We start from the raw sequence: 27,353 nt of genomic DNA, 5'->3' as shown, positions 1-27,353 counted from the left end.
GAGACAGCTGGCTTTTCATAATGGAACAAAACAATCCTCCTGTGGATGATTTCTCCCTCAATGTATTTTCACTTCCTCCATATACGAACAGTCAACCTGATGTGCAGGTCCATGAAAGGGATAAAGCCGGCGCGACTTTACTATTTTCTGGTCTTTTTTTGGGACTTGTTGGTGTAACTCTTACGGTAATGGGATGGATACGACGTGAAGGGAATCAAGGCTTTGAGTGGAGTCAGCTGTTGGGTCCTATTCTTCTCTCAATCGGAGTGACCTTTGCATTGATTTCTTTATGTAGATTTAAGATGTATACTTGTAAGTTTTGTAAGAGGAGTAATGATACAACTGTGGAGCCAGAGCAACCCCCAGGCGGACAGTCCTTTGTGTTCACCGGAATTAATCAGCCAATCACTTTTCATGGTGCTACTGTGGTACAATATATTCCTCCTCCTTACACCACTCATGATGTTCTGCCAAGAAGTCCGAATGCTTCCCCTCCTCTCTCCAGTAATCGAAGTGTTGGCGTGGTTAATGGGATAGTCCCACCAATACATCCCCCTCAGTATTGTAGTATTTACCCACTGGAAAATCCAGCATTTATAGAAGATGAAGAGTCATCACCATCTCCAGACCACGAGAGGTTTGTACCAAGTCCATTTTGGTTGCTGTAACAAAAAAATACAGATTTTTAATTTGCTGTCTTTCCTCAGCGTTTGCATCACTATGATACAAAGAAAAAAACACCTTAGACCACCCATTTTCCAGAACAGATTTTCTGTTAGGTTCACCATATAATGCATACTGGCTATGTTTTTTGTGAAGACCACCTTCATCACCTTTGGGTATCTACAAGAGGTTTCACTGGATATAAATAGTTTTAAGCAGCATTTTACAGCAGTAGACTAGTTGTAAACTATATATATATGTTCTCCTATAATAATTCATTTTTTTATGATATGTCAAGCAGTTAGGTAATAAAAGCTAGATCAGTTGAGGTTCCACAATTAGGATCCTAAAGGATCTCGATAACGAGCAGGTCCTTGCTTCTGATTTGACAGATAGTTATCACACGTGTGATCACTCCAGTATGGGCATTGTATGACACTTCAGGTTTAAGGACCTAATTTTATATCCTTTTATGTAGGCTTTATGTGATATCTACTGTCTGAACTGTAGCACACCTCACATATTGCAATCCATAGAAGAAAAAAAGATATAATGTGATAACACTAACAGCCTGCGATAGAACTGTAAATTATTAATGTACTGAAATGCTTCATTTCATGTAATGATTTATCAAGCAATCACTAAAAGTATGCAAAGTCATCTTTAAGATGGCAACAAGAAAACCAGTGTGACACGGTCATCCTCAGGGTTCACTCACATCTGGGTATAAAAAAGTGGGACGAGTGTCATCCACATGTCATGCAAGTGCTATTCAAGTGTGCAATTTTCTTTTTTTTTTTTTTTGAGCCTAGCATCTATATACCATCCATATGCAATGTGTTTTTTTTCTTCTTACCAACTATTTTTCTACAATCATTTACAGGGCCTGTGCACACAGTGCGTTTTTTGATACGTTTTTTGAGAAATCTGCACCACACTCTGCATGCCTATACTGAAGCCAGCCAAGTCTATGAGATTTCTGAAGTCCTGTGCACACGTTGCTATGTTTTCCTGGCAGATCTGGTGCAGAAAAATCTCTGCAGCTTGTCAATTGTTGGGGCGTTTTCTCCTGTTTTTTTTTAGCACTTCCAGCCATTGACTTCATAAAAAAAAGCGGCATGAGAATAAAATCAAGCATGCTGCGATTTGATTCTAAGATCGAATGAAATTCACCCATTCAAGTCTGTGGATGTGAAAAAAAAAATCGGATGCCATACGGAGCTGCAGTACAGTATTCAATTTTTATGGATACATTGCAATTCTGCACCATAGGAAACTGTAAATGCTCCTGTAAATGATTAGAAGGTGGGCTAACAAGGAACTAAAGCGGGCTTTACACGCTACGATATCGCTAGCAATTTCTAGCGATATCGAGCGTGTAAGTACCCGACCCCGTCACACATGCTATATCGTGTGATCGCTGCCGCAGCGAACATTATCACTACGGCAGCATCACACGCACTTACCTGGTCGGTGGCGTCGCTGTGACTGCCGAACAATCCCTCCCTCAAGGGGGAGGGACGTGCGACATCACCGCGACGTCACTAAGCGGCCGGCCAATCAAAGCGGAGGGGTGGAGATGAGCGGGACGTAACATCCCGCCCACCTCCTTCCTTCCGCATTGTGGCCGGCGGCAGGTAAGGAGACGTTCCTCACTCTTGCGGTGTCACACACAGCGATGTGTGCTGCCGCATGAGAGACGAACAACATGGATAAACAACCATTACCGATTTTTGAGTTTGAGACGACCTCTCCATGGTGAACGATTTTCACCATTTTTGAAGTTGCTTAAGGACGCTGGTAAGTGTCACATGCTGCGATATCGTTAATGACGCCGGATGTGCGTCACTAACAACGTGACCCCGACGATAAAACATTAACGATAACGTAGTGTGTAAAGCCCCCTTAACTGTTCCCTCCCTTACACCTACCTACTAACTGAGGTGCACCATGCTTTTTTGGGTGCTCCCCGCTTCTTGTCGGCTGTCCCTCTTCTATTCCTATAAATCTGTTATTGCCTTAGGTAGGCACCCGTCACCAAGAAGAAGTAGAATAACGTGCCCAGTCACCTCAGGTCAAAATATAATATGTATAGAATAGTTTCCATCAGTAAACAAGTAATAAACTAAAACAATCACCCAGAGATGAAATCACTCAGGAACTACATACCATATAGTTAATAGGATGGAATCTCATAACAATAACAATATGCTAAAGACTTAATAAAATATTAACATCCCAACAAGGGGTAACTTACTGTATCTGCTGGGATTATCCAGAGAAGAATCCCAACGCTTTTCCCCCCTTTTTTTTGGGGCTTCATCCGGGGACATTCAGTGGACTAGTAGTAGGTCCATAAAGCATTAAGGCCATCTTAAGCGGGCTTGACACGCTACGATATATCTAACGAGATGTCGGCGGGGTCACGTCGTAAGTGACGCACATCCGGCCTTGTTAGTGATATCGTAGCGTGTGACAGCTATGAACGAGCAGAAATTTTCACCTTCTCGTTCATCGCTGACACGTCGCTCATTTTCTAAAAATCGCACATCCTGTTGTTCATCGTACCCGAGGCAGCACACATCGCTCCGTGTGACACCCCGGGAACTAAGAACATGTGGCGCCCCTGACCTGGTCAGGCACCACTGAGTACTGCACCCATGCTGGGGACAGTACAATACAGGTAATCCAGAAGGCTGACCGAGGTGTGACTACACAGGCGCATAGTGATCAGGTCTCACACATGTACCTATGAGAGGACCCCTGGGGATCCCAGGAGGGGGAAAAGCCTTCACCTCCACTGGAATAGTGGAGGGGGCCAAAAGCCTCCATCTCCTCTCAAGGGGTGTGGTAAGAGAGCCTGGTTGCTAGGTGGCGTAGGCAAGAACAGGAGAGGAGGAGCAGTGAGCCGGTTCAGGGCAGTGCAGAGTCCAGGGAGCTCCGAGTGGAGCAGACCCCTACCCCTGGGGCTGTTGCAGTCTGACAGCGTCCGCGCAGTGGCTACCGACGGGGGAGAACGGTCACCTAGGAGTAGAGATGAGCGAACCGGTCCCGGTTCGGCTCGAGGCCGGTTCGCCGAACGGGGGTCCCGTTCGAGTTCGGTTCGTCGAACGTTCGACGAACTGAACTCGAACGTATAGGCTATAATGGGAGGCAATCACAAACACATAAAAATGCATTATAAATGTACACAAACAGTTAATAAACATTGCCATAACACTTACCGGTCCTCGCGATCCCTTCTGCACTCTGTCTCCTGCCGCTATTCCATCCGATGATCGCTGAATCCTCCCGGTGACCTGCACTGCCAGCAGAGAAGCAGGACCTATCGTGACGTCAAAATAGCCATGTGACCAGTCACGTGGCTATTATCTCATTGGCTACAGACTGGTCACATGACTATGACACGTCATGTAGGACCTGCGAGTGCATCTCTCCGGTACACGGTGCACATATGTGTATCGCCGTGTACCGGCGACATGCTCTAGCACACGGTCGACTCCCCGTTCCGTTAGGGACCGGCTGACACAGCCGGTCATTAACGGAGATCACCGTTGCCATAGCAACGCAGTTAGCGGTGACGCCACCGCTAACCGCGGCTCCGGGAGCACCGTTGCTATGGTAACGCGTCTGTCAGCGTTACCGCTAGCAGCCAGCACTGATCACTCACAGAGTGAAGGCTGCACGCTGCTTCCCGATTGTAGTGAGCATTGTAGTTAGGATGGAGGTTCCCCAGCCCCAAGTGATGCCCCTCACTACAATCGTCACTACTACTACACTAGAAAGAAAGAAGACAGAAGAGCAGGATCGTGGAGGGCTGACAGGGGTAATAAAGATGGAGTCTCTAATGTGTCTGTGTATTTATTTCTATTAAAGTATTTTTTCTCTGTGTGGTGTCTTTTTTTAACCCTTTATTGGAGATTCTTAATGGCCGGGTCAAACGTGCCTGACATTAAGAATCTCTGGCTTAATACTGGCTGGTAAAACAAAGCCAGTATTAACTCATGATTACCCAACAAGCCACCCGGCTCCAGGGCTGTTGGAAGAGTTGGATACAGCGCCAGATGATGGCGCTTCTATGAGAGCGCCATTTTCTGGGACGGCTGCGCACTGAAATCCGCAGCAGAGGCGCCCACAAACCTCGGGCTAACCTGTGCTGCGGATTCCAATCCCCAGCTGCCTAGTTGTACCCGGCTGGACACAAAAATAGGGCGAAGCCCACGTCATTTGTTTTTTAATTATTTCATGAAATAAGTGAAATAATTAAAAAAAACGGGCTTCCCTATATTTTTGGTTCCCAGCCGGGTACAAATAGGCAACTGGGGGTTGGAGGCAGCCCGTGGCTGCCAGCTGTACCTGGCTAGCATACAAAAATATGGCGAAGCCCACGTCATTTTTTTGGTGGGCAAAAAACTTCTGCATACAGTCCTGGATGGAGTATGCTGAGCCTTGTAGTTCTGCAGCTGCTGTCTGCTCTTCTCCATACAGACAGACAGCAGCTGCAGAACTACAAGGCTCAGCATACTCCATCCAGGACTGTATGCAGAAGTTTTTTGCCCCCTGAAAAAATTATGTGGCTTCGCCATATTTTTGTATGCTAGCCAGGTACAGCAGGCAGGTACGGCTGCCCCCAACCCCCAGTTGCCTATTTGTACCCGGCTGGGAACCAAAAATAAAGGGAAGCCCTTTTTTTATTATTTCATGAATTTCATGAAATAATTAGAAAACAAATGACGTAGGCTTTGCCCCATTTTTGTGTCCAGCCAGGTACAACTAGGCAGCTGGGATTGGAATCCGCACCACCGGTTGGCCTGAGCTTTCTGGGCCCCACTGCTGCGAATTGCAGTCTGCAGCCACCTCAGAAAATGGCATTTTCATAGAAGCGCCATCTTCTGGCGCTGTATCCAACTCTTCCAGCACCTGCCTGCTATACCTGGCTAGCATACAAAAATATGGCGAAGCTCACGTCCTTTTTTTGTAGCTTTTTGGCAAAAAAAAAAAAAAATGCTTCCCTGGATTTTCCATTGCCAGTGAAGGTAACACCAAGCAGTGGGGGTTAGCAGCCAGTAGCTGCTTGGATTACCCTTAGCTAGCAATACAAAAAATGCAGTGGGAGCTAACATATATTTTTTTTAATTATTTATTTAAATAACTAAAAATAAAATGGGCTTCCCTGTATTTTGATTGCTGGACATCACAGTGCTGTAAAAATAAATCTTTAAAAAAATGACGTAGCGCTCCGCGGTATTTTTGATTCTCAGCGCAGATAAAGCAGACAGCTATGGGTTGCCACCCCCATCTGCCTGCCGTTACCTTGGTTGGCAATCAAAATACAGGGAAGCCCATTAATTTTTTCTATTTAAAAAATAGTTAAAAAAAAAAAAATTACGTTGGGTCCCCCCATTTTTGATAGCCAGCTAGGGTAAAGCAGACGGCTGTAGCCTGAAAACCACAGCTGGCAGCTTTACCGTGGTTGGGGATCCAATGTGGAGGTCCCCTCAGGCTCTTTTTTATAATTATTTTATAAATATTAATAATTACACAATAAAAGTAGGGGACCCCCCAAATTGGATCACCAGCCAAGGTAAAGCGGACAGCTGTGGTCTGGTATTCTCAGGGTGGGAAGGTCCATAGTTATTGGGCCTTCACAGCCTAAAAATAGCAGGCCGCAGGCACCCCAGACGTGGCGCATCCACTAGATGCGCCAATCCTGGCGCTTCACCCCAGCTCATCCCGTGCCCTGGTGCAGTGGCAAACGGGGTAATAAATCGGGTTGATACTAGCTGTAAAGTCACCTGAGATCAAGCCCAGCAGTTTGTGATGTCATGGCGTCTATTAGATACCCAACATCATAAACTGTCAGTACTAACAAAAACAAAAAATCGACAAAAGAAATTTATTTGAAAAAACAGTCCCCAAAACATTTCCTCTTTCACCAATTTATTGTAAGAAAAAAAATAAAGGGGTCCCACGACGACTCTGGACCGTCTAGAATATGGGGGGAGACACTCAGGGAACGTATCCCCCATTTTCTAGGAGTGCGGACCCTTCATGTGAGGAGTGTGGGTGCAATGAATCTGCACTCACTCTCCCCGGGTCCACAGCAGCAGAGTCCATGTCGTAATGGTTGCTACCAAAGCTGCAATGCCCTGCTCATGAGGTAAGGGCATGCCTAATCAGGAGAACTACTGTAGAGGAAGCTCTGCTCACTGGTATATAGGTGCTCAGAGGTAATAATAGATAAAATTAGTGAGTAACCTCGGCACTCTAAATCTCCCAGACTAAGTCAGTAAGTCACAACGGATAGTAATGCAAAATCACTCTTTATTGGTCCGTATTAAGAAAATTTTTTTTTCATAAGCATATATGTTTTTGTCCAAAACAAGTTACAAATGACGTTTCGGCCTGAGCCTTCGTCAGATTGGACTTATCTGCATGTAATCATGAAAAATGACAATAATCAGTATCACATAAGAGTGAGAGAACAATAACATAAACTCGAACAATGTAGAGGTACAATTGGGATGCAGCAAAAAAATTGCAACACAGCAAGAAATGAAACACATGATACAAATGTCATAATACAGTACAAGGACAATATAGTAATGACAAATATGGGGTCAGAGTAGACTTAGACAGCTCTGGTACGAAAGAGATGTCAATCATAAAGTAACATGTGCAGTAGGTGTAGAGCTACACTATGCATGGCAGAGCTAATGGGTAGACCGACCATAGAAAAAGTAGAGAAAAAGTGGAGAAAAAGTGGAGAAAAAGTGGAGAATAAGTGGAACATAAGTGGAGAAAAAGTGGAGAAAAAGTGGAGAAAAAAGTGGAGAAAAAGTGGAGAAAAAGTGGAGAAAAAGTGGAGCATAAGAGGAGAAAAAGTGGAGAAAAAGTGGAGAAAAAAGTGGAGAAAAAGTGGAGAAAAAGTGGAGAAAAGGTAGAGAAAAAGTGGAGAAAAAGTGGAGATTAAGAGGAGAAAAAGTGGAGAAAAAGTGGAGAAAAAGTGGAGCATAAGAGGAGAAAAAGTGGAGAAAAAGTGGAGAAAACGTGGAGAAAACGTGGAGAAAAAGTGGAGCATAAGAGGAGAATAAGAGGAGAAAAAGTGGAGAAAAAGTGGAGAAAAAGTGGAGCATAAGAGGAGAAAAAGTGGAGAAAAAGTGGAGAAAAAGTGGAGAAAAAGTGGAGCATAAGAGGAGAAAAAGTGGAGAAAAAGTGGAGAAAAAAGTGGAGAAAAAGTGGAGAAAAAGTGGAGATTAAGAGGAGAAAAAGTGGAGAAAAAGTGGAGCATAAGAGGAGAAAAAGTGGAGAAAAAAGTGGAGAAAACGTGGAGAAAAAGTGGAGAAAAAGTGGAGAAAAAGTGGAGAAAAAGTGGAGCATAAGAGGAGAAAAAGTGGAGAAAAAAGTGGAGAAAAAGTGGAGAAAAAGTGGAGAAAAAGTGGAGAAAAAGTGGAGAAAAAGTGGAGCATAAGAGGAGAAAAAGTGGAGATTAAGAGGAGAAAAAGTGGAGAAAAAGTGGAGAAAAAGTGGAGAAAAAGTGGAGAAAAAGTGGAGAAAAAGTGGAGAAAAAGTGGAGCATAAGAGGAGAAAAAGTGGAGAAAAAAGTGGAGAAAAAAGTGGAGAAAACGTGGAGAAAAAGTGGAGAAAAAGTGGAGCATAAGAGGAGAAAAAGTGGAGAAAAAGTGGAGAAAAAGTGGAGAAAAAGTGGAGCATAAGAGGAGAAAAAGTGGAGAAAAAGTGGAGAAAAAAGTGGAGAAAAAGTGGAGAAAAAGTGGAGAAAAAGTGGAGAAAACGTGGAGATTAAGAGGAGAAAAAGTGGAGAAAAAGTGGAGCATAAGAGGAGAAAAAGTGGAGAAAAAAGTGGAGAAAACGTGGAGAAAACGTGGAGAAAAAGTGGAGAAAAAGTGGAGAAAAAGTGGAGCATAAGAGGAGAAAAAGTGGAGAAAAAGTGGAGAAAAAGTGGAGCATAAGAGGAGAAAAAGTGGAGAAAAAAGTGGAGAAAAAGTGGAGAAAAAGTGGAGCATAAGAGGAGAAAAAGTGGAGAAAAAGTGGAGAAAAAGTGGAGAAAAAGTGGAGAAAAAGTGGAGCATAAGAGGAGAAAAAGTGGAGAAAAAAGTGGAGAAAAAGTGGAGAAAAAGTGGAGAAAAAGTGGAGATTAAGAGGAGAAAAAGTGGAGCATAAGAGGAGAAAAAGTGGAGAAAAAAGTGGAGAAAAAGTGGAGAAAGTGGAGAAAAAAATGGAGAAAAAGTGGAGAAAAAGTGGAGAAAAAGTGGAGAAAAAGTGGAGAAAAAGTGGAGAATAAGAGGAGAAAAAGTGGAGAAAAAGTGGAGAAAAAGTGGAGAATAAGAGGAGAAAAAGTGGAGAATAAGTGGAGAAAAAAATGGAGAAAAAGTGGAGAAAAAGTGGAGAAAAAGTGGAGCATAAGAGGAGAAAAAGTGGAGAAAAAGTGGAGAAAAAGTGGAGAAAAAGTGGAGCATAAGAGGAGAAAAAGTGGAGAAAAAAGTGGAGAAAAAGTGGAGAAAAAGTGGAGCATAAGAGGAGAAAAAGTGGAGAAAAAGTGGAGAAAAAGTGGAGCATAAGAGGAGAAAAAGTGGAGAAAAAGTGGAGAAAAAGTGGAGAAAAAGTGGAGAAAAAGTGGAGAAAAAGTGGAGCATAAGAGGAGAAAAAGTGGAGAAAAAAGTGGAGAAAACGTGGAGAAAAAGTGGAGAAAAAGTGGAGCATAAGAGGAGAAAAAGTGGAGAAAAAGTGGAGAAAAAGTGGAGCATAAGAGGAGAAAAAGTGGAGAAAAAGTGGAGAAAAAGTGGAGAAAAAGTGGAGAAAAAGTGGAGCATAAGAGGAGAAAAAGTGGAGAAAAAAGTGGAGAAAAAGTGGAGAAAAAGTGGAGAAAAAGTGGAGAAAAAGTGGAGCATAAGAGGAGAAAAAGTGGAGAAAAAAGTGGAGAAAACGTGGAGAAAACGTGGAGAAAACGTGGAGAAAAAGTGGAGAAAAAGTGGAGCATAAGAGGAGAAAAAGTGGAGAAAAAAGTGGAGAAAACGTGGAGAAAAAGTGGAGAAAAAGTGGAGAAAAAGTGGAGCATAAGAGGAGAAAAAGTGGAGATTAAGAGGAGAAAAAGTGGAGAAAAAGTGGAGAAAAAGTGGAGCATAAGAGGAGAAAAAGTGGAGAAAAAGTGGAGAAAAAGTGGAGATTAAGAGGAGAAAAAGTGGAGCATAAGAGGAGAAAAAGTGGAGAAAAAAGTGGAGAAAAAGTGGAGAAAGTGGAGAAAAAAATGGAGAAAAAGTGGAGAAAAAGTGGAGAAAAAGTGGAGAATAAGAGGAGAAAAAGTGGAGAAAAAGTGGAGAAAAAGTGGAGAATAAGAGGAGAAAAAGTGGAGAATAAGTGGAGAAAAAAATGGAGAAAAAGTGGAGAAAAAGTGGAGAAAAAGTGGAGCATAAGAGGAGAAAAAGTGGAGAAAAAGTGGAGAAAAAGTGGAGAAAAAGTGGAGCATAAGAGGAGAAAAAGTGGAGAAAAAGTGGAGAAAAAGTGGAGAAAAAGTGGAGCATAAGAGGAGAAAAAGTGGAGAAAAAAGTGGAGAAAAAGTGGAGAAAAAGTGGAGCATAAGAGGAGAAAAAGTGGAGAAAAAAGTGGAGAAAAAGTGGAGAAAAAGTGGAGCATAAGAGGAGAAAAAGTGGAGAAAAAGTGGAGAAAAAGTGGAGCATAAGAGGAGAAAAAGTGGAGAAAAAGTGGAGAAAAAGTGCAGAAAAAGTGGAGCATAAGAGGAGAAAAAGTGGAGAAAAAGTGGAGAAAAAGTGGAGAAAAAGTGGAGCATAAGAGGAGAAAAAGTGGAGAAAAAAGTGGAGAAAAAGTGGAGAAAAAGTGGAGCATAAGAGGAGAAAAAGTGGAGAAAAAGTGGAGAAAAAGTGGAGCATAAGAGGAGAAAAAGTGGAGAAAAAGTGGAGAAAAAGTGGAGAAAAAGTGGAGCATAAGAGGAGAAAAAGTGGAGAAAAAGTGGAGAAAAAGTGGAGAAAAAGTGGAGAAAAAGTGGAGCATAAGAGGAGAAAAAGTGGAGAAAAAAGTGGAGAAAACGTGGAGAAAACGTGGAGAAAAAGTGGAGAAAAAGTGGAGCATAAGAGGAGAAAAAGTGGAGAAAAAAGTGGAGAAAAAGTGGAGAAAAAGTGGAGAAAAAGTGGAGAAAAAGTGGAGCATAAGAGGAGAAAAAGTGGAGATTAAGAGGAGAAAAAGTGGAGAAAAAGTGGAGAAAAAGTGGAGAAAAAGTGGAGAAAAAGTGGAGAAAAAGTGGAGAAAAAAGTGGAGAAAAAAGTGGAGAAAAAGTGGAGAAAAAGTGGAGAAAAAGTGGAGATTAAGAGGAGAAAAAGTGGAGCATAAGAGGAGAAAAAGTGGAGAAAAAAGTGGAGAAAACGTGGAGAAAACGTGGAGAAAAAGTGGAGAAAAAGTGGAGAAAAAGTGGAGAAAAAGTGGAGCATAAGAGGAGAAAAAGTGGAGAAAAAAGTGGAGAAAAAGTGGAGAAAAAGTGGAGAAAAAGTGGAGAAAAAGTGGAGAAAAAAGTGGAGAAAAAGTGGAGAAAAAGTGGAGAAAAAGTGGAGATTAAGAGGAGAAAAAGTGGAGCATAAGAGGAGAAAAAGTGGAGAAAAAAGTGGAGAAAAAGTGGAGAAAGTGGAGAAAAAAATGGAGAAAAAGTGGAGAAAAAGTGGAGAAAAAGTGGAGAATAAGAGGAGAAAAAGTGGAGAAAAAGTGGAGAAAAAGTGGAGAAAAAGTGGAGAATAAGAGGAGAAAAAGTGGAGAAAAAAGTGGAGAAAAAGTGGAGAAAGTGGAGAAAAAAATGGAGAAAAAGTGGAGAAAAAGTGGAGAAAAAGTGGAGAATAAGAGGAGAAAAAGTGGAGAAAAAGTGGAGAAAAAGTGGAGAAAAAGTGGAGAATAAGAGGAGAAAAAGTGGAGAATAAGTGGAGAAAAAAATGGAGAAAAAGTGGAGAAAAAGTGGAGAGAAAGTGGAGAAAAAAATGGAGAAAAAGTGGAACACCCTTTGGTACCTTTCATGTGGCACTAAGGGGTGCTTAGCTTTGTATTTAGCCAAAAAAAATGAAAAAAAAATGACATAGGGTTCCCCCTAGTTTTGTAGCCAGCTAGGGTAAAGCAGACGGCTGCAGCCTGCAGACCACAGCTGGCAACCTCACCTTGGCTGGTAATCCAAAACTGAGGGCACCCCACGCTGTTATTTTAAATTAAATAAATAATTAAAAAAAAAAAACACGTAGGGGTCCCCCAAAATTGGATCACCAGCCAAGGTAAAGCAGACAGCTGGGGCCTGATATTCTCAGACTAGGGAGGTCCATGGTTATTGGAATCTCCCCAGCCTAAAAATAGCAGGCCGCAGCCGCCCCAGAAGTGGCGCATCCATTAGATGCGCCAATCCTGGTGCTTCGCCCCAGCTCATCCCGCGCCCTGGTGCGGTGGCAAACGGGGTAATATTTGGGGTTAATACCAGATGTGTAATGTCACCTGGCATCAAGCCCTGGGGTTGGTGAGGTCAGGCGTCTATCAGATACCCGACATCACCAACCCAGTCAGTAATAAAAAAAAAATACACGACAAACACATTTTTATTTGAAAAAACACTCCCCAAAACATTCCCTCTTTAACCAATTTATTAGATTGAAAAACAAATCCAGGTCTGGTGTAATCCAAGGGGTTGCCATGACGATGCACACTGTCCCAGTCAATGAAGAGCAGGATGTTCCCCATTGGCTGGGAGAGCAATGCAGTGACCTGAGCTAACATCAATGGGTCAGCCCAGGTCACTGCAGGGGGGTGACAAGTGCTGCTGTCAGTGAGGTACATTACCTGCGCTGATCTCCAGCACACTGACAGCCCCTGTCACTGAGGTCAATGACCGGCGCCTTCACATCAAGTATCGCGAGAGGTCCGTGACGTCACCGCTAGTCAGTCTCGGGTCGGAAGCGATAGGTGATGTGACAAGCGGCGGCCATGGAGGACAGTGACAGCGCTGAGGTCGGGATGGCGGGACTTCATCACCGCAGGTAAGCCGAGCGAGCGAGCGGGCGGGCGGGCGGGCGGGGGGGGGGGGGGCGGGGGGTGGATGTGTGTGTGTGTGTGTGTGTTTGTGTATGTGTATGTATGTGTACATGCCGCGGGCAGGAGGGGGTGGAGCGAGCTGAGCGGGAAAGTGTGGGCTTCCTGCACGTAACTAAGATAAACATCGGGTTACTAACCAAAGCGCTTTGCTTGGATACCCGATGTTTATCTTGGTTACCAGCTTGTGGCAGGCTGCCAGCGATGGCTCCTGCTCACTGTAGCTGTAAAAAGCCCTGCTTTTTGCTGCTAGAACCGTTCTCGAACGTATCTAGAACTATCGAGCTTTTAGCAAAAAGCTCGAGTTCTAGTTCGATCTCGAACAGCCCAAAAATCACTCGAGCCGCGAACTGGAGAACCACGAACCACGAACCGCGCTCAACTCTACCTAGGAGTGCTACCCGAAACCCATCTCCAGCTAAAGAGAGAGCACGGCGTGGGAAGTAAGGAGACTGCTAGGGAGTACCAGGCCCAAACGGGCGGCAGATCCCGGAGCGGGGATAGATCCACCTTTCCTGGCTAAACCTGCCGGTGTGGGGCCCTCAAAGCCCACACCACAACACCACAAAAGCCGCAGCCACGTAGCCACAGTTAGGGCCCATAGTTCACAGGAGGCAAGCAGCTGGAGTGATCTGGTCCAGGCGACAAGCAAACGGCAAACGAAGGGGAGAGAGGCTTCAGCAACTTCCCTGGGTGACCCCCATAGGGACTAAAAGTCGGGGTTACCCCAAACCACTAAGGGCTAAGGAAGGCGAGTCGGTAGTCACCATCATAAGTCAGCCTGAAGGATACCTGGTTCCAGCCTGGTTCATCCCAGCTACGCCCGGGTTACTCACCCTGCCATCAACTGTGAGTAAAACCCCTGAAAGACATCCTGCTTGTGTGGAGTTATTCTGCGCCTTGTGGTTCTACACACCTACACAGGGCCCTGGGGCTTGCCTCACTCTCAGGAGGCTACTACACCCTACTGCACCCACCATCAGCCCCAGGCATCCCTTAATCTGCAGTGGCGGTCCCCACTGACCGCAATTCTGAGAGTGGCGTCACGACAAATAGAAGATTTCCTACCTGTGACAGGATCCAGCCGAGTGGAGTCCCTGAAGGTAATGCACCGACACAACACCTGTGGGGCTTCACATCTGGCGTCACGAACAGGATAAGGACTAGACCTGTTCAGACAGGTGACCATGTGCCTGGGCGGTCCGCTTGAAAAATTGGAAGCGCCGCCATATTGCCACCATGAAAAGCGCGCTGAAAAACAACAGCAGCCCGCGCTGGGAGAAGTTACCGCCCACGAAGAGGTGTGGCTACCCAGAGATCCCCTGCAGAGTTCTGACCTCGCTTGTGAAGAGAGCGGAAGCGTTCAGAGACGTCGGGACAGAAAGGAAGCCACAAGTCTGCTGTTGGAGGAAAGAGACGCGGAAGAAATGGCGTCTGAACACAGAGACCCAGAGCCAGGCTCCGCTGCCTGGTGGTGTCGGGAGCTCGCCGAGTTCTGCGATCAACTGGAGGCCAGGGTCGGAAGGCTGATCAGAGAGGGACGGACGGAGTTTCTGTGGATGACCGCGGCGGTTCAGGCCTATGAGGGGAAAGCTGCGCGCCGAGTGCCAGACCGGGCGGTGACGACTCAGACCCCGATGCTGCCACCGATGGGTGAGTCCAGTGATGCCCCTGCCAGCGCGAGTGCCCCGATCCCTGCTGCCACGCCCACGGTCCCTGAAGAGGCGTCCGGCGCGGCGACGCTGAAGCAGGCCGCAGCCACGCCAGGTGCAGCCCGCCAAGCTCAGGCCGCCGCAGCGATGCCCTGCTCGGCCCACCAAGACCCGGTCCCTGCAGCGACGTCCAGTCCGGCCCGCAAAGAACCGGCTGCCACCGCGACCCTCATCCACGCCGCAGGTGTGACGCTGACCCAGGCCGCCGCCTTGCTAGGCCCGGCCCGCCGAGACCCCACCGCAGCAGCAACGCTCGTCCGCGCCGCAAGTGAGGTGCTGAACCAGGCCGCAGCCACGCCAGGTGCGGCCCGCCAAGCCCAGATCGCTGCAGCGACGCCCAACCCAGCCTGCAAAGACCCCATCGCAGCTGCGACGCCGATCCAAGCTGCGCCCGAAACGCCCATCCAGGCCGCCGCCATGCCGGGCGCGGCCCGCCAAGACCAGGCCGCCGCCATACAGGGCGCGGCCCGCCAAGATAAGATTGCATCACCATTTCCCCCGGCCTGCAAGGCCAGAGCAGACACCACTCCCCAGCCCAAGGAGGTCCCTGCAAGGAAATCCCTGATAGGTGAAGACTCCGCATACTGGCAGCTGAAGGCTGACCTGGAGGCCAAGTTCCCACAGGAGATGGTGGATCAGTACATGCTCCCTCCGCACACCCCCAAGAGGATTCCGGCAACCCCTGCAGCAACCACGCCGAAGAGTCCCCCGCCTGGGCCTGCTGATGAAAGTCCATCCCCAGCACTGCCACGACCGGAGTGCTCAGAAGAACTAAGGGGGAGGGGAGGCCAGGAAGCTGAGGAGCTGACTCAGGAGCCACCGGCAGTGGATCCATGCCCAGAGCCGGAGATGTTGCCATATTCCCGCTGGGATGAGGAAGACCTAACACCGTCTGCTGAAGAAGATCTACCAAAAAGCCTCACCTGGGAGCTTGTAAGCTGTACCTCGCAGAATCCAGCCCGCAAGACACGGCGCCGTAGCAGAACCCAGTTTTCCCCTGCACCGCCATCCCCAGAGCAGAGAGAAGTCACGGCCCGAGACTTAGAAGAAAAACGGTTCCTGAGAAGAGCCAAAGCACAGGTCAGAGGACCCCTTTGTAGAGGAATTGTGGAAGACTTTAACTTGAAGAGCGGATACGGCTTTATAGTGGCATCAGGTATGAAAGAGGGCATTTTTGTCAATAGACGAGACGTCAGAGCCCACTTGCCCAGAGGACATCCTGGAAGAAACCTAAGGATGGGAGACACAGTGCAGTTTACCATGCATCAAGGCGAAAGAGGCTGGTATGCGCTAGATGTAACGCCATGTCCTAAAGGAAAAGCCACAGGCACAGAAGAAGAAAGGAAAGATAGAGAAGGAACAGAGAAAGAACCTACTGATGAGACTACCACAGACGAAGAAAGAGGTCAAGGAAGCAACAGGTGCCGCAGCCCTACAGGCCCAAGCCCTGGTGAGGAAGAGTCTGCATAAAGTTCATGTAAAGTAAAGCAAGTTACCAGTTTTGAAGTTTTTGCAACGTTTTAAAGTTTAAGTATGTGCCCACATAAACTAATGTGAGAAATGAACCTTAAGGCTATGAACTGGCTATAGCCACAAACTCTCGCAGTGTAAATAGTTACACCAGAGGGCACCACCACCACCAGAGTCAGCCTGTTTAGGGGCTTGGCTCGTCTGCAACCAGAGAGCATGCCTGTTTATGGGGCCTGGCTCTCCACCACAAAGAGGGTACCTGGTCAGCACCAACTGTGAAGGCCGCCTCTGGATCCTGCCAGAAGTGGCTGAAGGCGCGGCTTCACCAGGCCAGGTATGCCCTGAAGACCACCAGACCATGAAAGACGCCTCTACATCCTGCCAGAAGTGGCTGAAGGCGCGGCCAACGTGAGAGGGTTTTGGGTGGGTTAACGGACTTGTGGGTGGAGGGTGGTGATGTATGGTACCTGGTGCTTTTAAAAATGTTTTAATGTTTTATGCATTTTAAAATGTTGTCTTGCAGCCCGAGGACGTGCTGGTGATAACTAAGGGGGAATGTGGCGCCCCTGACCTGGTCAGGCACCACTGAGTACTGCACCCATGCTGGGGACAGTACAATACAGGTAATCCAGAAGGCTGACCGAGGTGTGACTACACAGGCGCATAGTGATCAGGTCTCACACATGTACCTATGAGAGGACCCCTGGGGATCCCAGGAGGGGGAAAAGCCTTCACCTCCACTGGAATAGTGGAGGGGGCCAAAAGCCTCCATCTCCTCTCAAGGGGTGTGGTAAGAGAGCCTGGTTGCTAGGTGGCGTAGGCAAGAACAGGAGAGGAGGAGCAGTGAGCCGGTTCAGGGCAGTGCAGAGTCCAGGGAGCTCCGAGTGGAGCAGACCCCTACCCCTGGGGCTGTTGCAGTCTGACAGCGTCCGCGCAGTGGCTACCGACGGGGGAGAACGGTCACCTAGGAGTGCTACCCGAAACCCATCTCCAGCTAAAGAGAGAGCACGGCGTGGGAAGTAAGGAGACTGCTATGGAGTACCAGGCCCAAACGGGCGGCAGATCCCGGAGCGGGGATAGATCCACCTTTCCTTGCTAAACCTGCCGGTGTGGGGCCCTCAAAGCCCACACCACAACACCACAAAAGCCGCAGCCACGTAGCCACAGTTAGGGCCCATAGTTCACAGGAGGCAAGCAGCTGGAGTGATCTGGTCCAGGCGACAAGCAAACGGCAAACGAAGGGGAGAGAGGCTTCAGCAACTTCCCTGGGTGACCCCCATAGGGACTAAAAGTCGGGGTTACCCCAAACCACTAAGGGCTAAGGAAGGCGAGTCGGTAGTCACCATCATAAGTCAGCCTGAAGGATACCTGGTTCCAGCCTGGTTCATCCCAGCTACGCCCGGGTTACTCACCCTGCCATCAACTGTGAGTAAAACCCCTGAAAGACATCCTGCTTGTGTGGAGTTATTCTGCGCCTTGTGGTTCTACACACCTACACAGGGCCCTGGGGCTTGCCTCACTCTCAGGAGGCTACTACACCCTACTGCACCCACCATCAGCCCCAGGCATCCCTTAATCTGCAGTGGCGGTCCCCACTGACCGCAATTCTGAGAGTGGCGTCACGACAAATAGAAGATTTCCTACCTGTGACAGGATCCAGCCGAGTGGAGTCCCTGAAGGTAATGCACCGACACAACACCTGTGGGGCTTCACAAACACAGCTTACCTGCATCCCGCCGGCAATGCGGAAGGAAGGAGGAGGGCGAGATGTTTACGTCCCGCTCATCTCCGCCCCTCCGCTTCTATTGGCCGGCCGCTGTGTGATGTCGCTGTGACGCCGAACGTCCCTCCCCCTTCAGGAAGTGGATGTTTGCCGCCCACAGCGAGGTCGTTTGGAAGGTAAGTACATGTGATGGGGGGTTACAGCATTGTGCGACACGGGCAAGAAATTGCCCGTGTCGCACAAACGATGGGGGCGGGTGCGATCGCAAATGCGATTGCACGATTAATTGTAAGGTGTAAAGCAGGCTTTAAAGATTATACTCTTGTATCGAAATAGGGCAATGCCAATGGCTCAATGTGCAGTCCTTAGATAAAAGACCGCATACCCGTAGTGTGATGACTAGACGCCTTGCAGACTGTCATATAAAGATCCCCCAGGTACTGGTTGTTTGTGGAATGGAACAGTAAAGGCAGCTTTACATGCTACGACATCACTAGCAATTGCTATCGATGTCGAGCGCGATAGCACCTGCCCGCGTCGTTGTAGCGATATGTGGTGATCGCTGCCGTAGCGAACATTATCGCTACGGCAGCGTCACATGCACATACCTGCTCTGCGATGTCGCTGTGACCGCCGAACAATCCCTCCCTCAAGGGGGAGGTGTGTTTGGCGTCACTGCGACGTCACAGTGACGTCACTAAGCGTCCGCCCAATCAAAGTGGAGGGGTGGAGATGAGCATGACGTAACATCCCGCCCACCTCCTTCCTTCCTCATTGTCGGTGGACGCAGGTAAGGAGAGGTTCCTCGTTCCTGCAGTGTCACACACAGCGATGTGTGCTGCCGCAGGAACGATGAACAACATCGTTACTGCAGCAGCAAGGATAATTGAGATTAGGGGGGATGTCACCGATGAGCGATTTTGAACGTTTTTGTGACGATTCAAAATCGCTCATAGGCGTCACACACAACGACATCGCTAAAGCGGCCGGATATGCGTCACAAATTCCGTGACCGCAACGAGATCGTTGAGATCTTTAGCGATGTCGTAGCGTGTAAAGCGGCCTTTAGTCCATTGTTAGCCCAACTTTGGCCATTGCTCAACAATAATTTGGCTATTTAAGTTGTTGGCTGGTGTAGACTAAAGGGGGCTTTACATGCTACGATATCGCTAATGCGAAGTCGTTGGGGTCACGGAATTAGTGACGCACATCCGGCCGCATTAGCGATGCCGTTGCGTGTGACACCTATGAGCGATTTTGCATCGTCGCAAAAACGTGCAAAATCGCTCATCGGTGACATGGGGGTTCCATTCTCAAATATCGTTACTGCAGCAGTAACGAAGTTGTTCCTCGTTCCTGCGGCAGCACACATCGCTCCGTGTGACGTCGCAGGAACGAGGAAGCTCTCCTTACCTGCCTCCCGGCCGCAATGCGAAGGAAGGAGGTGGGCGCATGTTACGTCCCGCTCATCTCCGTCCCTCCGCTTCTATTGGGCGGTGGTTCAGTGACGCTGCTGTGACGTCCCTGTGACGCTGAACGAACCGCCCCCTTAGAAAGGAGGCGGTTCGCCGGTCACAGGGACGTCGCCGGGCAGGTAAGTGCGTGTGACAGGTCTGGGCGATGTTGTGTGGCACAGGCAGGGATTTGCCCGTGTCACACAACAGATGGTGGCGGGTACCCACGGTAGCGATATCGGTACCGATATCACAGCATGTAAGGCGGCCTTTAGGGGCACTTTGCACACTACGACATCGCAAGCCGATGCTGAGCGCGATAGTCCCCGCCCCCGTCGCAGCTGCGATATCATGGTGATAGTTGGCGTAGCGAACATTATCGCTACGCCAGCTTCACATGCACTCACCTGCCCTGCAACGTCGTTCTGGCCGGCAACCCGCCTCCTTATTAAGGGGGGTGGGTCGTGCGGCGTCATAGCGACGTCACACGGCAGGCGGCCAATAGAAGCGGAGGGGCGGAGATGAGCGGGACGTAAATATCCCGCCCACCTCCTTCCTTCCGCATAGCTAGCATGAGCCGCAGGACGCAGGTAGGAGATGTTCCTCGCTCCTGCGGCTTCATACACAGCGATGTGTGCTGCCGCTGGAACGAGGAACAACATCGTAACATCGGTCATTTCCAAATTATGGAAATGACCGACACTACACCGATGATACGATTACGACGATTTTGCGCTCGTTAATCGTATCAAAAAGGCTTTACACAGGTCCGGCCTTAGGCTAAATGGCGCCCTGTGCCAAATTACCCTTTGGTGCCCCCAAACCATGTCACAGGCGACCTGCAGCTAATCAGCAGCTGGTTTACCCTCTCATCCTTTAGATAAAACTGATATCCAGAGGAAGTCATAAAACAGCAGCAGCTCTCACTTCTTCTGGATTACAGTTTTGAAAGAGGGATAGTGAAGCAGCCGCTGATTGGCTGCAGATCACAAGACCCCGGTGCCCGGTTGTATTGCTTTTCTGCTGCGTTTGTTTTTTTCATGTACTGTAAAATGACAAAAAAAGCCTCGCCCTAAGTATACTGCAATTTAGTTATTTAAAAAAAATAAAAATCATTTGCAAAAAACATCCTGAAAGTCTATATGTATGCGCCGTTGTTACTAGCTTCATTTCTGGTGTCTATTCAATGACGGTATTCTGTGTGCTTTAAGTGTATAGAGCTAGTGGCTTCTTCCAATTTTAGACGCCCCACGAATGAGGTTACTTCTTTTAGCCGTTTCATGGCTTTTGAGGCCTGATGCAGCTAAAATAATTAACCAGAGATGGAACATGTGCACAGCAAAATCATTTTGAAATTGCTGTGCATCATGTCCCTTTGCTATGGTGTATTTGCAGCGCTTTTTTAGGCAGCTACTCCCTGTTGCTCACACGCTTTATCTGTTGTGCACAGAAACATGTCCGCTTTTTTCCGGCATCACTGATGTCCCACAGACCACACTATGGTGTGATCCGTGAAACATGTACCAGAAAAACATGGACACTTAAAATAAAGTGATTTTTATATTCAACCTCTCCAGCGACGCGGTCTCCGGCCTCTGCTGGCTGCTGCTTCCTGCCCGGCTAATTACTGTCATGCATATTCATTCATGCACGGCACAGCCAACCCGGAAGTAGTTGCAGAGGGGAGACAGCGGCACCAGATGCAGCAGAGCCGGAGAGTTCAGCACCACGGACAGCAGGAGCTGGGGCAGGTGAGTATCTCCATGTGCTATCATGTATCACAGATCACGGATTGCACATTGACAACCCACGTGTGCCGTGAATCACGGCACACAGAGGGACACATGCGCTTTTAACACGTCAGTGAAAAACGTCTGTTTTTAACTGACATGCAAAACAGGTCTAAAATCTTAAATCTTAGAATATGTCAGAACGGATGCAGTCAGTAATCTCTGGTGAGGTAGCAAAAGCCTGCTGACAGATTCTCTTTAAGTGATAAGATGGATTTATTCTGCAGGTTGGTGCTGTTACAGTGATACCAGATTTATAATGTTCAGCTTCTATCACACAGTGAAAATGTTTTTTTTATAAAAAAAAAAAAAGTTTTTTCGTCGCCATATTGTGAGAACTATAACTTTTTTCTTTTTGGAGCGAACAGGGCTGTGTGGAAGCTTATTTTTTGCGCAATAAGGCCCCTTTCACACGTCAGTGATTCTGGTACGTTTGTGCTTTTTTTTTTAAACGTACCAGAATCACTGACATACGCAGACCCATTATAATGAATGGGTCTGCTCACACGTCAGTGATTTTTCACTGCACGTGTCTCCGTGCGGCGTACCCGCGTGTCCCTGATTGCCGCACGGAGACATGTCCATTTTTTTCTGGCATCACTGATGTCCCACGGACCACGCAGTGGTGTGGTCCGTGAAACACGTGCCAGAAAAAAACGTGCTTTTAAAATAAAAATCATTTTTACTCACCCGGCTCCAGCGATGTCCTCTGCAGCCCGTGCAGCTTGTTGCTTCTGAGCCAGCTCATTACTGCCGCACATATTCATGATGCACGACACAGCCGACCCGGAAGCAGCTGCTGCAGGGGTCAGCGCCGGCCGGATGCTGCACCGCGGGAGCATTCAGCACCATGGAGAGCGGGAGCGGGCACAGGTGAGTTAATCTCTAAGTGCAATCACGGGCCACGGAGAACGGAGCCCGGATTGCACTTAGACAACCCACGTGTGCCGTAATTCACGGCACACGGAGGGACATGTGCGTGTTTTACACGCCAATGAAAAACCTCAGTGTTTTTCACGGACGTGTGAAACGGGCCTTAGCTGAAGGATTTTTGGTACTATTATACATACCAGTTCTTGATTGCTATTTATTCATATTTTTGAGGGAAAACCAGCGATTCGCTTATTCTTTTACATTTTTTGCTCAGTTCACCATGCAATAAAAGTGATGACTGATTTATTCTTTGGGTCAGAACAATTACACTATACCAGATTTATACAATTTTTTATACTTTGCGACGTTTGCACACAAAGTAATATTTTACAAAATTTAATTTCTTTTTGCATCGCCATATTCCAAGAGCTGTGACTTTTTTAAATTTTTTGTTCAAAAGAGCTTTTAGGGCTTATTCCTTCACATATGACTTTTGTTGGCTTTTTATTCAATTTTTGTGTTTTCAGCTAAGACTAAAAAACATTTTTGGAGTGATTTTTCCCAAAGTTTTTTTTTAACTTATGGTGTTTGCGTAACACCATTATGATTTCTTTATAATAACCTACGCCTTAGGTTAGACATTTACTAAAAGAACAGCCCCTTTATAAGGGCTGTCCAATAAATTTGACAACCCCTATTCATTCCATTTGTTGAAGCATAACCACATACACCCTTTGAAATAAAACGATGCCCCACTTCAATCCATAAAAGGGATGTCAACAACCCCTTCTCATTCCCCTTGTTTGCCCCAGAAAAATAAATAAAGCTATACTCCCCTCCGGTACGGCTTCGGTTCCAGCGATGTCTAAAGCTGCATTCCATGAGGCCCCTTGACCAAACAGCGCCCAGTGTCTCTCTCTCCGCCTTCAGACATTTGAGCAGGATGTGAGCGCTACACTGAATTTCTGCAAAAATGTCCAAAGGTGGGCATAAAAAAGCTGGCGCTGATTGCTTTTGGGGCTCATGTGTCATAACAATGTCACAGATGTCCCTGGAACGCAGTTTTAAACATCGCTGGAACCGAGGCTGCACTGGAGGGGTGTATAGCTTTCTTTATTTTTCTGTAACAAACAAGGGGAATGAGAAGGGGTTGTCCAAGTAGTGGACTTCCCTTTTATGTACTGGAGTGGGGCATCATTTTATTACAAAGGGTGTATGGGCCCGCCCGCCCGCACAGAGAGGCAGGCGGCCCGCCCGCCCACACAAAGAGGCAGGCGGCCCGCCCGCCCACACAAAGAAGCAGGCGGCCGGCCGCCCGCACAGAGAGGCAGGCGGCCGGCCACCCACACATACAAGCAGCCGGCGACCGCAAAGAGAGGCAGGCAGTCGGCCGGTGACCCGCACAGACAAGCAGCCGGCGCCCGCAAAGAGAGGCAGGCACCCGGCGCCCGCACAGAGAGGCAGGCAGCCCGCCCGCCAGCACAGAGAGGTAAGCGGCTCGCCCGCCCGCACAGACAAGCGGCCCGCCCGCCCGCACAGGGAGGCGGGCGGCCGGCCACCCGCACATACAAGCAGCCGGCGCCCGCAAAGAGAGGCAGGTGGCCGGCCACCCGCACAGACAAGCAGCCGGCTCCCACAAAGAGAGGCAGGCAGTCGGCCGGCCACCCGCACAGACAAGCAACCGGTGCCCGCAAAGAGAGGCAGGCACCCGGCGCCCGCACAGACAAGCGGCCGCCCGCCCGCACAGAGAGCCAGGCGGCCCGCCCGCCCGCACAGAAAGCCAGGCGGCCCGCCCGCACAGAGAGGCAGGCGGCCCGCCCGCCAGCACAGAGAGGTAAGCGGCTCGCCCGCCCGCACAGACAAGCGGCCCGCCCGCCCGCACAGAGAGGCAGGCGGCCCGCTCGCCCGCACAGGGAGGCGGGCGGCCGGCCACCCGCACAGAGAGGCAGGCGGCCCGCCTGCCCGCACAGAGAGGCAGGCGGCCCGCCCGCACAAAGAGGCAGGCGGCCGGCCACCCGCACATACAAGCAGCCGGCGCCCGCAAAGAGAGGCAGGCGGCCGGCCACCCGCACAGACAAGCAGCCGGTGCCCACAAAGAGAGGCAGGCAGTCGGCCGGCCACCCACACAGACAAGCAACCGGTGCCCGCAAAGAGAGGCAGGCACCCAGCGCCCGCACAGAGAGGCAGGCGGCCGCCCGCCCGCACAGACAAGCGGCCGCCCGCCCGCACAGAGAGCCAGGCGGCCCGCCCGCCCGCACAGAGAGCCAGGCGGCCCGCCCGCCCGCACAGAGAGCCAGGCGGCCCGCCCGCCCGCACAGAGAGCCAGGCGGCCTGCCCGCCTGCACAGAGAGGCAGGCGGCCGGCCGCCCGCACAGACAAGCGGCCGGTGCCCGCACAGAGAGGCAGGCGGCCGCCCACCCGCACAGAGAGGCAGGCGGCCGCCCGCCCGCACAGAGAGGCAGGCGGCCGCCCACCCGCACAGAGAGGCAGGCGGCCGCCCGCACAGACAACCGGCCGGCACCTGCACAGAGCGGCAGGTGGCCGCCCGCCCACACATACAAGCAGCCGGCGCCCACAAAGAGAGGCAGGCAGTTGGCCGGTGACCCGCACAGACAAGCAGCCGGCGCCCGCAAAGAGAGGCAGGCACCCGGCGCCCGCACAGAGAGGCAGGCGGCCGCCTGCCCGCCCGCACAGACAAGCAGCCGCCCGCACAGAGAACCAGGCGGCCCACACGCCCGCACAGAGAGGCAGGCGGCCCGCCCGCCCGCACAGAGAGGCAGGCAGCCCGCCCGCACAAAGAGGCAGGCGGCCGGCCACCCACACATACAAGCAGCCGGCGCCCGCAAAGAGAGGCAGGCGGCCGGCCACCTGCACAGACAAGCAGCCGGTGCCCACAAAGAGAGGCAGGCAGTCGGCCGGCCACCCGCACAGACAAGCAGCCGGTGCCCGCAAAGAGAGGCAGGCACCCGGCGCCCGCACAGAGAGGCAGGCGGCAGCCTGCCCGCACAGACAAGCGGCCGCCCGCCTGCACAGAGAGCCAGGCGGCCCGCCCGCCCGCACAGAGAGCCAAGCAGCCGGCCGCTCGCACAAACAAGCGGCCGGCGCCCGCACAGAGAGGCAGGCGGCCGCCCGCCCACACAGAGAGGGCGGGTGCCGGCTTTGCGGGCGCCGACTGCTTGTCTGTGTGGGCGGGCGGCCGCCTGCCTCTGTGTGCGGGCGGGCGGCCGCCTGCCTCTCTGTGTGGGCAAGCAGCCGGCGCCCGCAAAGAGAGGCAGGCAGCCGGCCGGCCACCCGCACAATCAAGCAACCGGCGCCCGCAAAGAGAGGCAGGCACCCGGCCGCCCGTAAAGAGAGGCTGGCACCCGGCCGTCCGCCCGCACAGAGAGGCAGGAAATTAACTTCTTACCTCTCTGCGGCGCCCCCCCTGAAGCATGGCCGTAGGCGCCCTGTGCGGCCGCACAAGTCGCACATGCCTAAAGCCGGCCATGGCTTTACACACTACGATATCGCCTGCGATGCCGGATGTGCGTCACTTTCAATTTGACCCCACCGACATCGCACCTGCGATGTCGTAATGTGCAAAGTGCCCCTAATACCTCACTAATCTATTCACCCTTTTTTGCACCCACACTGCACATGACTGTTGTCTGAATCATAGTGATCTTTAATAAATTACATGTTTTTAGCATTTGTGTTTTAATACTGTAATAAAATTGATCTTTTAGGAGTTTTTTCTTTGGTCTATAATCTATGTGTATATCACCCTGCACTTGGATGACATGCGAGTGTAGTGCGATGTTTCACACGCACCTATAGAACTGTATGGGTGCCTGTTAGCCGAAACTTGCTGCCAAACACAGCATGCTGTGATTCTTTTTTCATACCGATATGTCATGAGAAATTAATAGCAGATGGACACTGACCCATATTTTTGCACTAGAGCAAGTGCAATTCGATGTTTTATTGGATTGCACTTGTCCGGGTAGAACACAAAGCCAAGGCCTTAAATCTATAAAATGAATAGGCAATAACAGGCCATCTTGGACTTCAATAGGATGCCCATTAATTTAAATAAGGCAGATATCACAAGTCCGAAAACGTATAGACGGAGTATGGACCCGACGCAAGCCTCTTGACTTAAACTAAACAGCCTCATATATGGTGAAAAATTGGAGTTTCGTGAGGGTGACCTGGAGCGGTAGTCGTGGTTGAGGCATGGTCCTTGGATTCTCCGTCCATCCCCACCGAGTGGGGAATATTGTTACTGGTGTTGTGGTGAACATGGTTTTCTTTGAGGGCTTGTAAGGTGCAGGTCATACCTTTCGGATGGCTGTATATCACCAATGTCTCGGGCGAACCACGTCCCATCAAATTCACCAAAAGTGACAAGGTTTCTTAAGAAAGAAATATTACTCCAGTCCCTGACTAGAGTAACATTTTTGGTGAGGTCCATGGAAACGCATGCCACTGACAAGATGAGCCAAATTCATTAAGTGGCTCTTAAAGAGATTATCCATGATTTTTAAAATTTTATTATGTGCCTAAAAACTAACAGGAAACCGACAACGGCTTAAGTGAGGTCACTGACCGCTCCCACCGGCGATTCAGCTGCTCTATGTCAACAGAGCACCTGTTCTTCTGCTCTGCTATGTAGACAAGGCAAGACTGCTGGCGTCATGATGATTCATAGCTAGCTTCTCTCAGTTAGACAGTGGGGAGATGGCTGTAAATCAGCATAACGCCATCAGTCACACCCCATAAACCTAGCAGAGCGGAGAAGAAGTTGCTGTTATGCTGATGTGATGTCAGCAGAAGCCGCTGATTCACCGGCAAGAGCCTTCTGTTACCGCCTGCCTGCCTGTTAGTGCTTAGGCACAGTGCAAGAAGAAAAACGAAAAAGTCCCAGATAACCCATTTCATGAATTCTGGGCATCTAACTCCATGAGACCTTCATTAACACTCGTATATACAATACAAGTCTTAATTAATTGGCCCCTATGAGCTGTGACCTTTGTCTAATTGATTTTCCTTATTCTTGCAGCTCTCCTGTATCCAGTCCGCATCATGATAACTCTACAAATGTACACTGGCACGGTGGATCATCACCACCATTATATGAGGACCTGTATCCTGAACTGAAGTAAAACATTTACCGGTATAGCTTTTTGTGTTTACAAATAAATGAAAGTAATAATTGAATCTTTGTTATATTGTAAGGCTATGTCCGCACTTTGCGTCGTCGTGGCTGCAGTTCTAAACGCATCTTCTGGCAGAAATTGCTTTTGCCAAAGTTGCTTTTGACCACAAAATCGCGGTAAATACGCGTGCGTTTTTCCCGCGTTTTAGGCCCGTTTCACACGTCAGTGAAAAACACTGACGTTCTTCACTGACGTGTAAAACACGCACATGTCCCTCCGTGTTCCATGATTCACAGCACACGTGGGTTGTCCATGTGCAATCCGTGATCCGTGATTGCATATGGACATTACTTACCTGCCTTCGCTCCTGCTGTCCATGGTGCTGAACTCCTCGGCTCTGCAGCGTCCGCCCACCGCTCTCTGCAGCTACTTCCGGGTCGGCTGTT

At 49.4% G+C, this 27,353-nt stretch overlaps 1 protein-coding gene across 1 annotated transcript; it reads left to right on the top strand.

The window, feature by feature from the left end:
- On the top strand, positions 1 to 26,913 carry TMEM174 (transmembrane protein 174). The gene is made up of 2 exons (XM_075342154.1): positions 1 to 637; positions 26,811 to 26,913. The coding sequence occupies exons 1-2, from the start codon at positions 21 to 23 to the stop codon at positions 26,911 to 26,913; spliced, it is 720 nt and encodes a 239-aa protein (XP_075198269.1). The 5' UTR covers positions 1 to 20.
- Positions 26,914 to 27,353: the final 440 nt, after the last annotated feature.

Source organism: Anomaloglossus baeobatrachus, chromosome 1 (assembly GCF_048569485.1).
Source record: "Anomaloglossus baeobatrachus isolate aAnoBae1 chromosome 1, aAnoBae1.hap1, whole genome shotgun sequence".
NCBI lineage: Eukaryota > Metazoa > Chordata > Amphibia > Anura > Aromobatidae > Anomaloglossus > Anomaloglossus baeobatrachus.
This window is presented reverse-complemented; position numbering and strand designations above follow the sequence as displayed.

What these genes read in the sequence shown, in the direction of transcription:
- TMEM174 (XM_075342154.1), top strand. Translation starts at nt 21, where the DNA reads ATGGAACAAAACAATCCTCCTGTGGATGATTTCTCCCTCAATGTATTT. An exon ending in CCATCTCCAGACCACGAGAG is followed by an intron (nt 638 to 26,810) that starts GTTTGTACCAAG and finishes TTATTCTTGCAG; the next exon opens with CTCTCCTGTATCCAGTCCGC.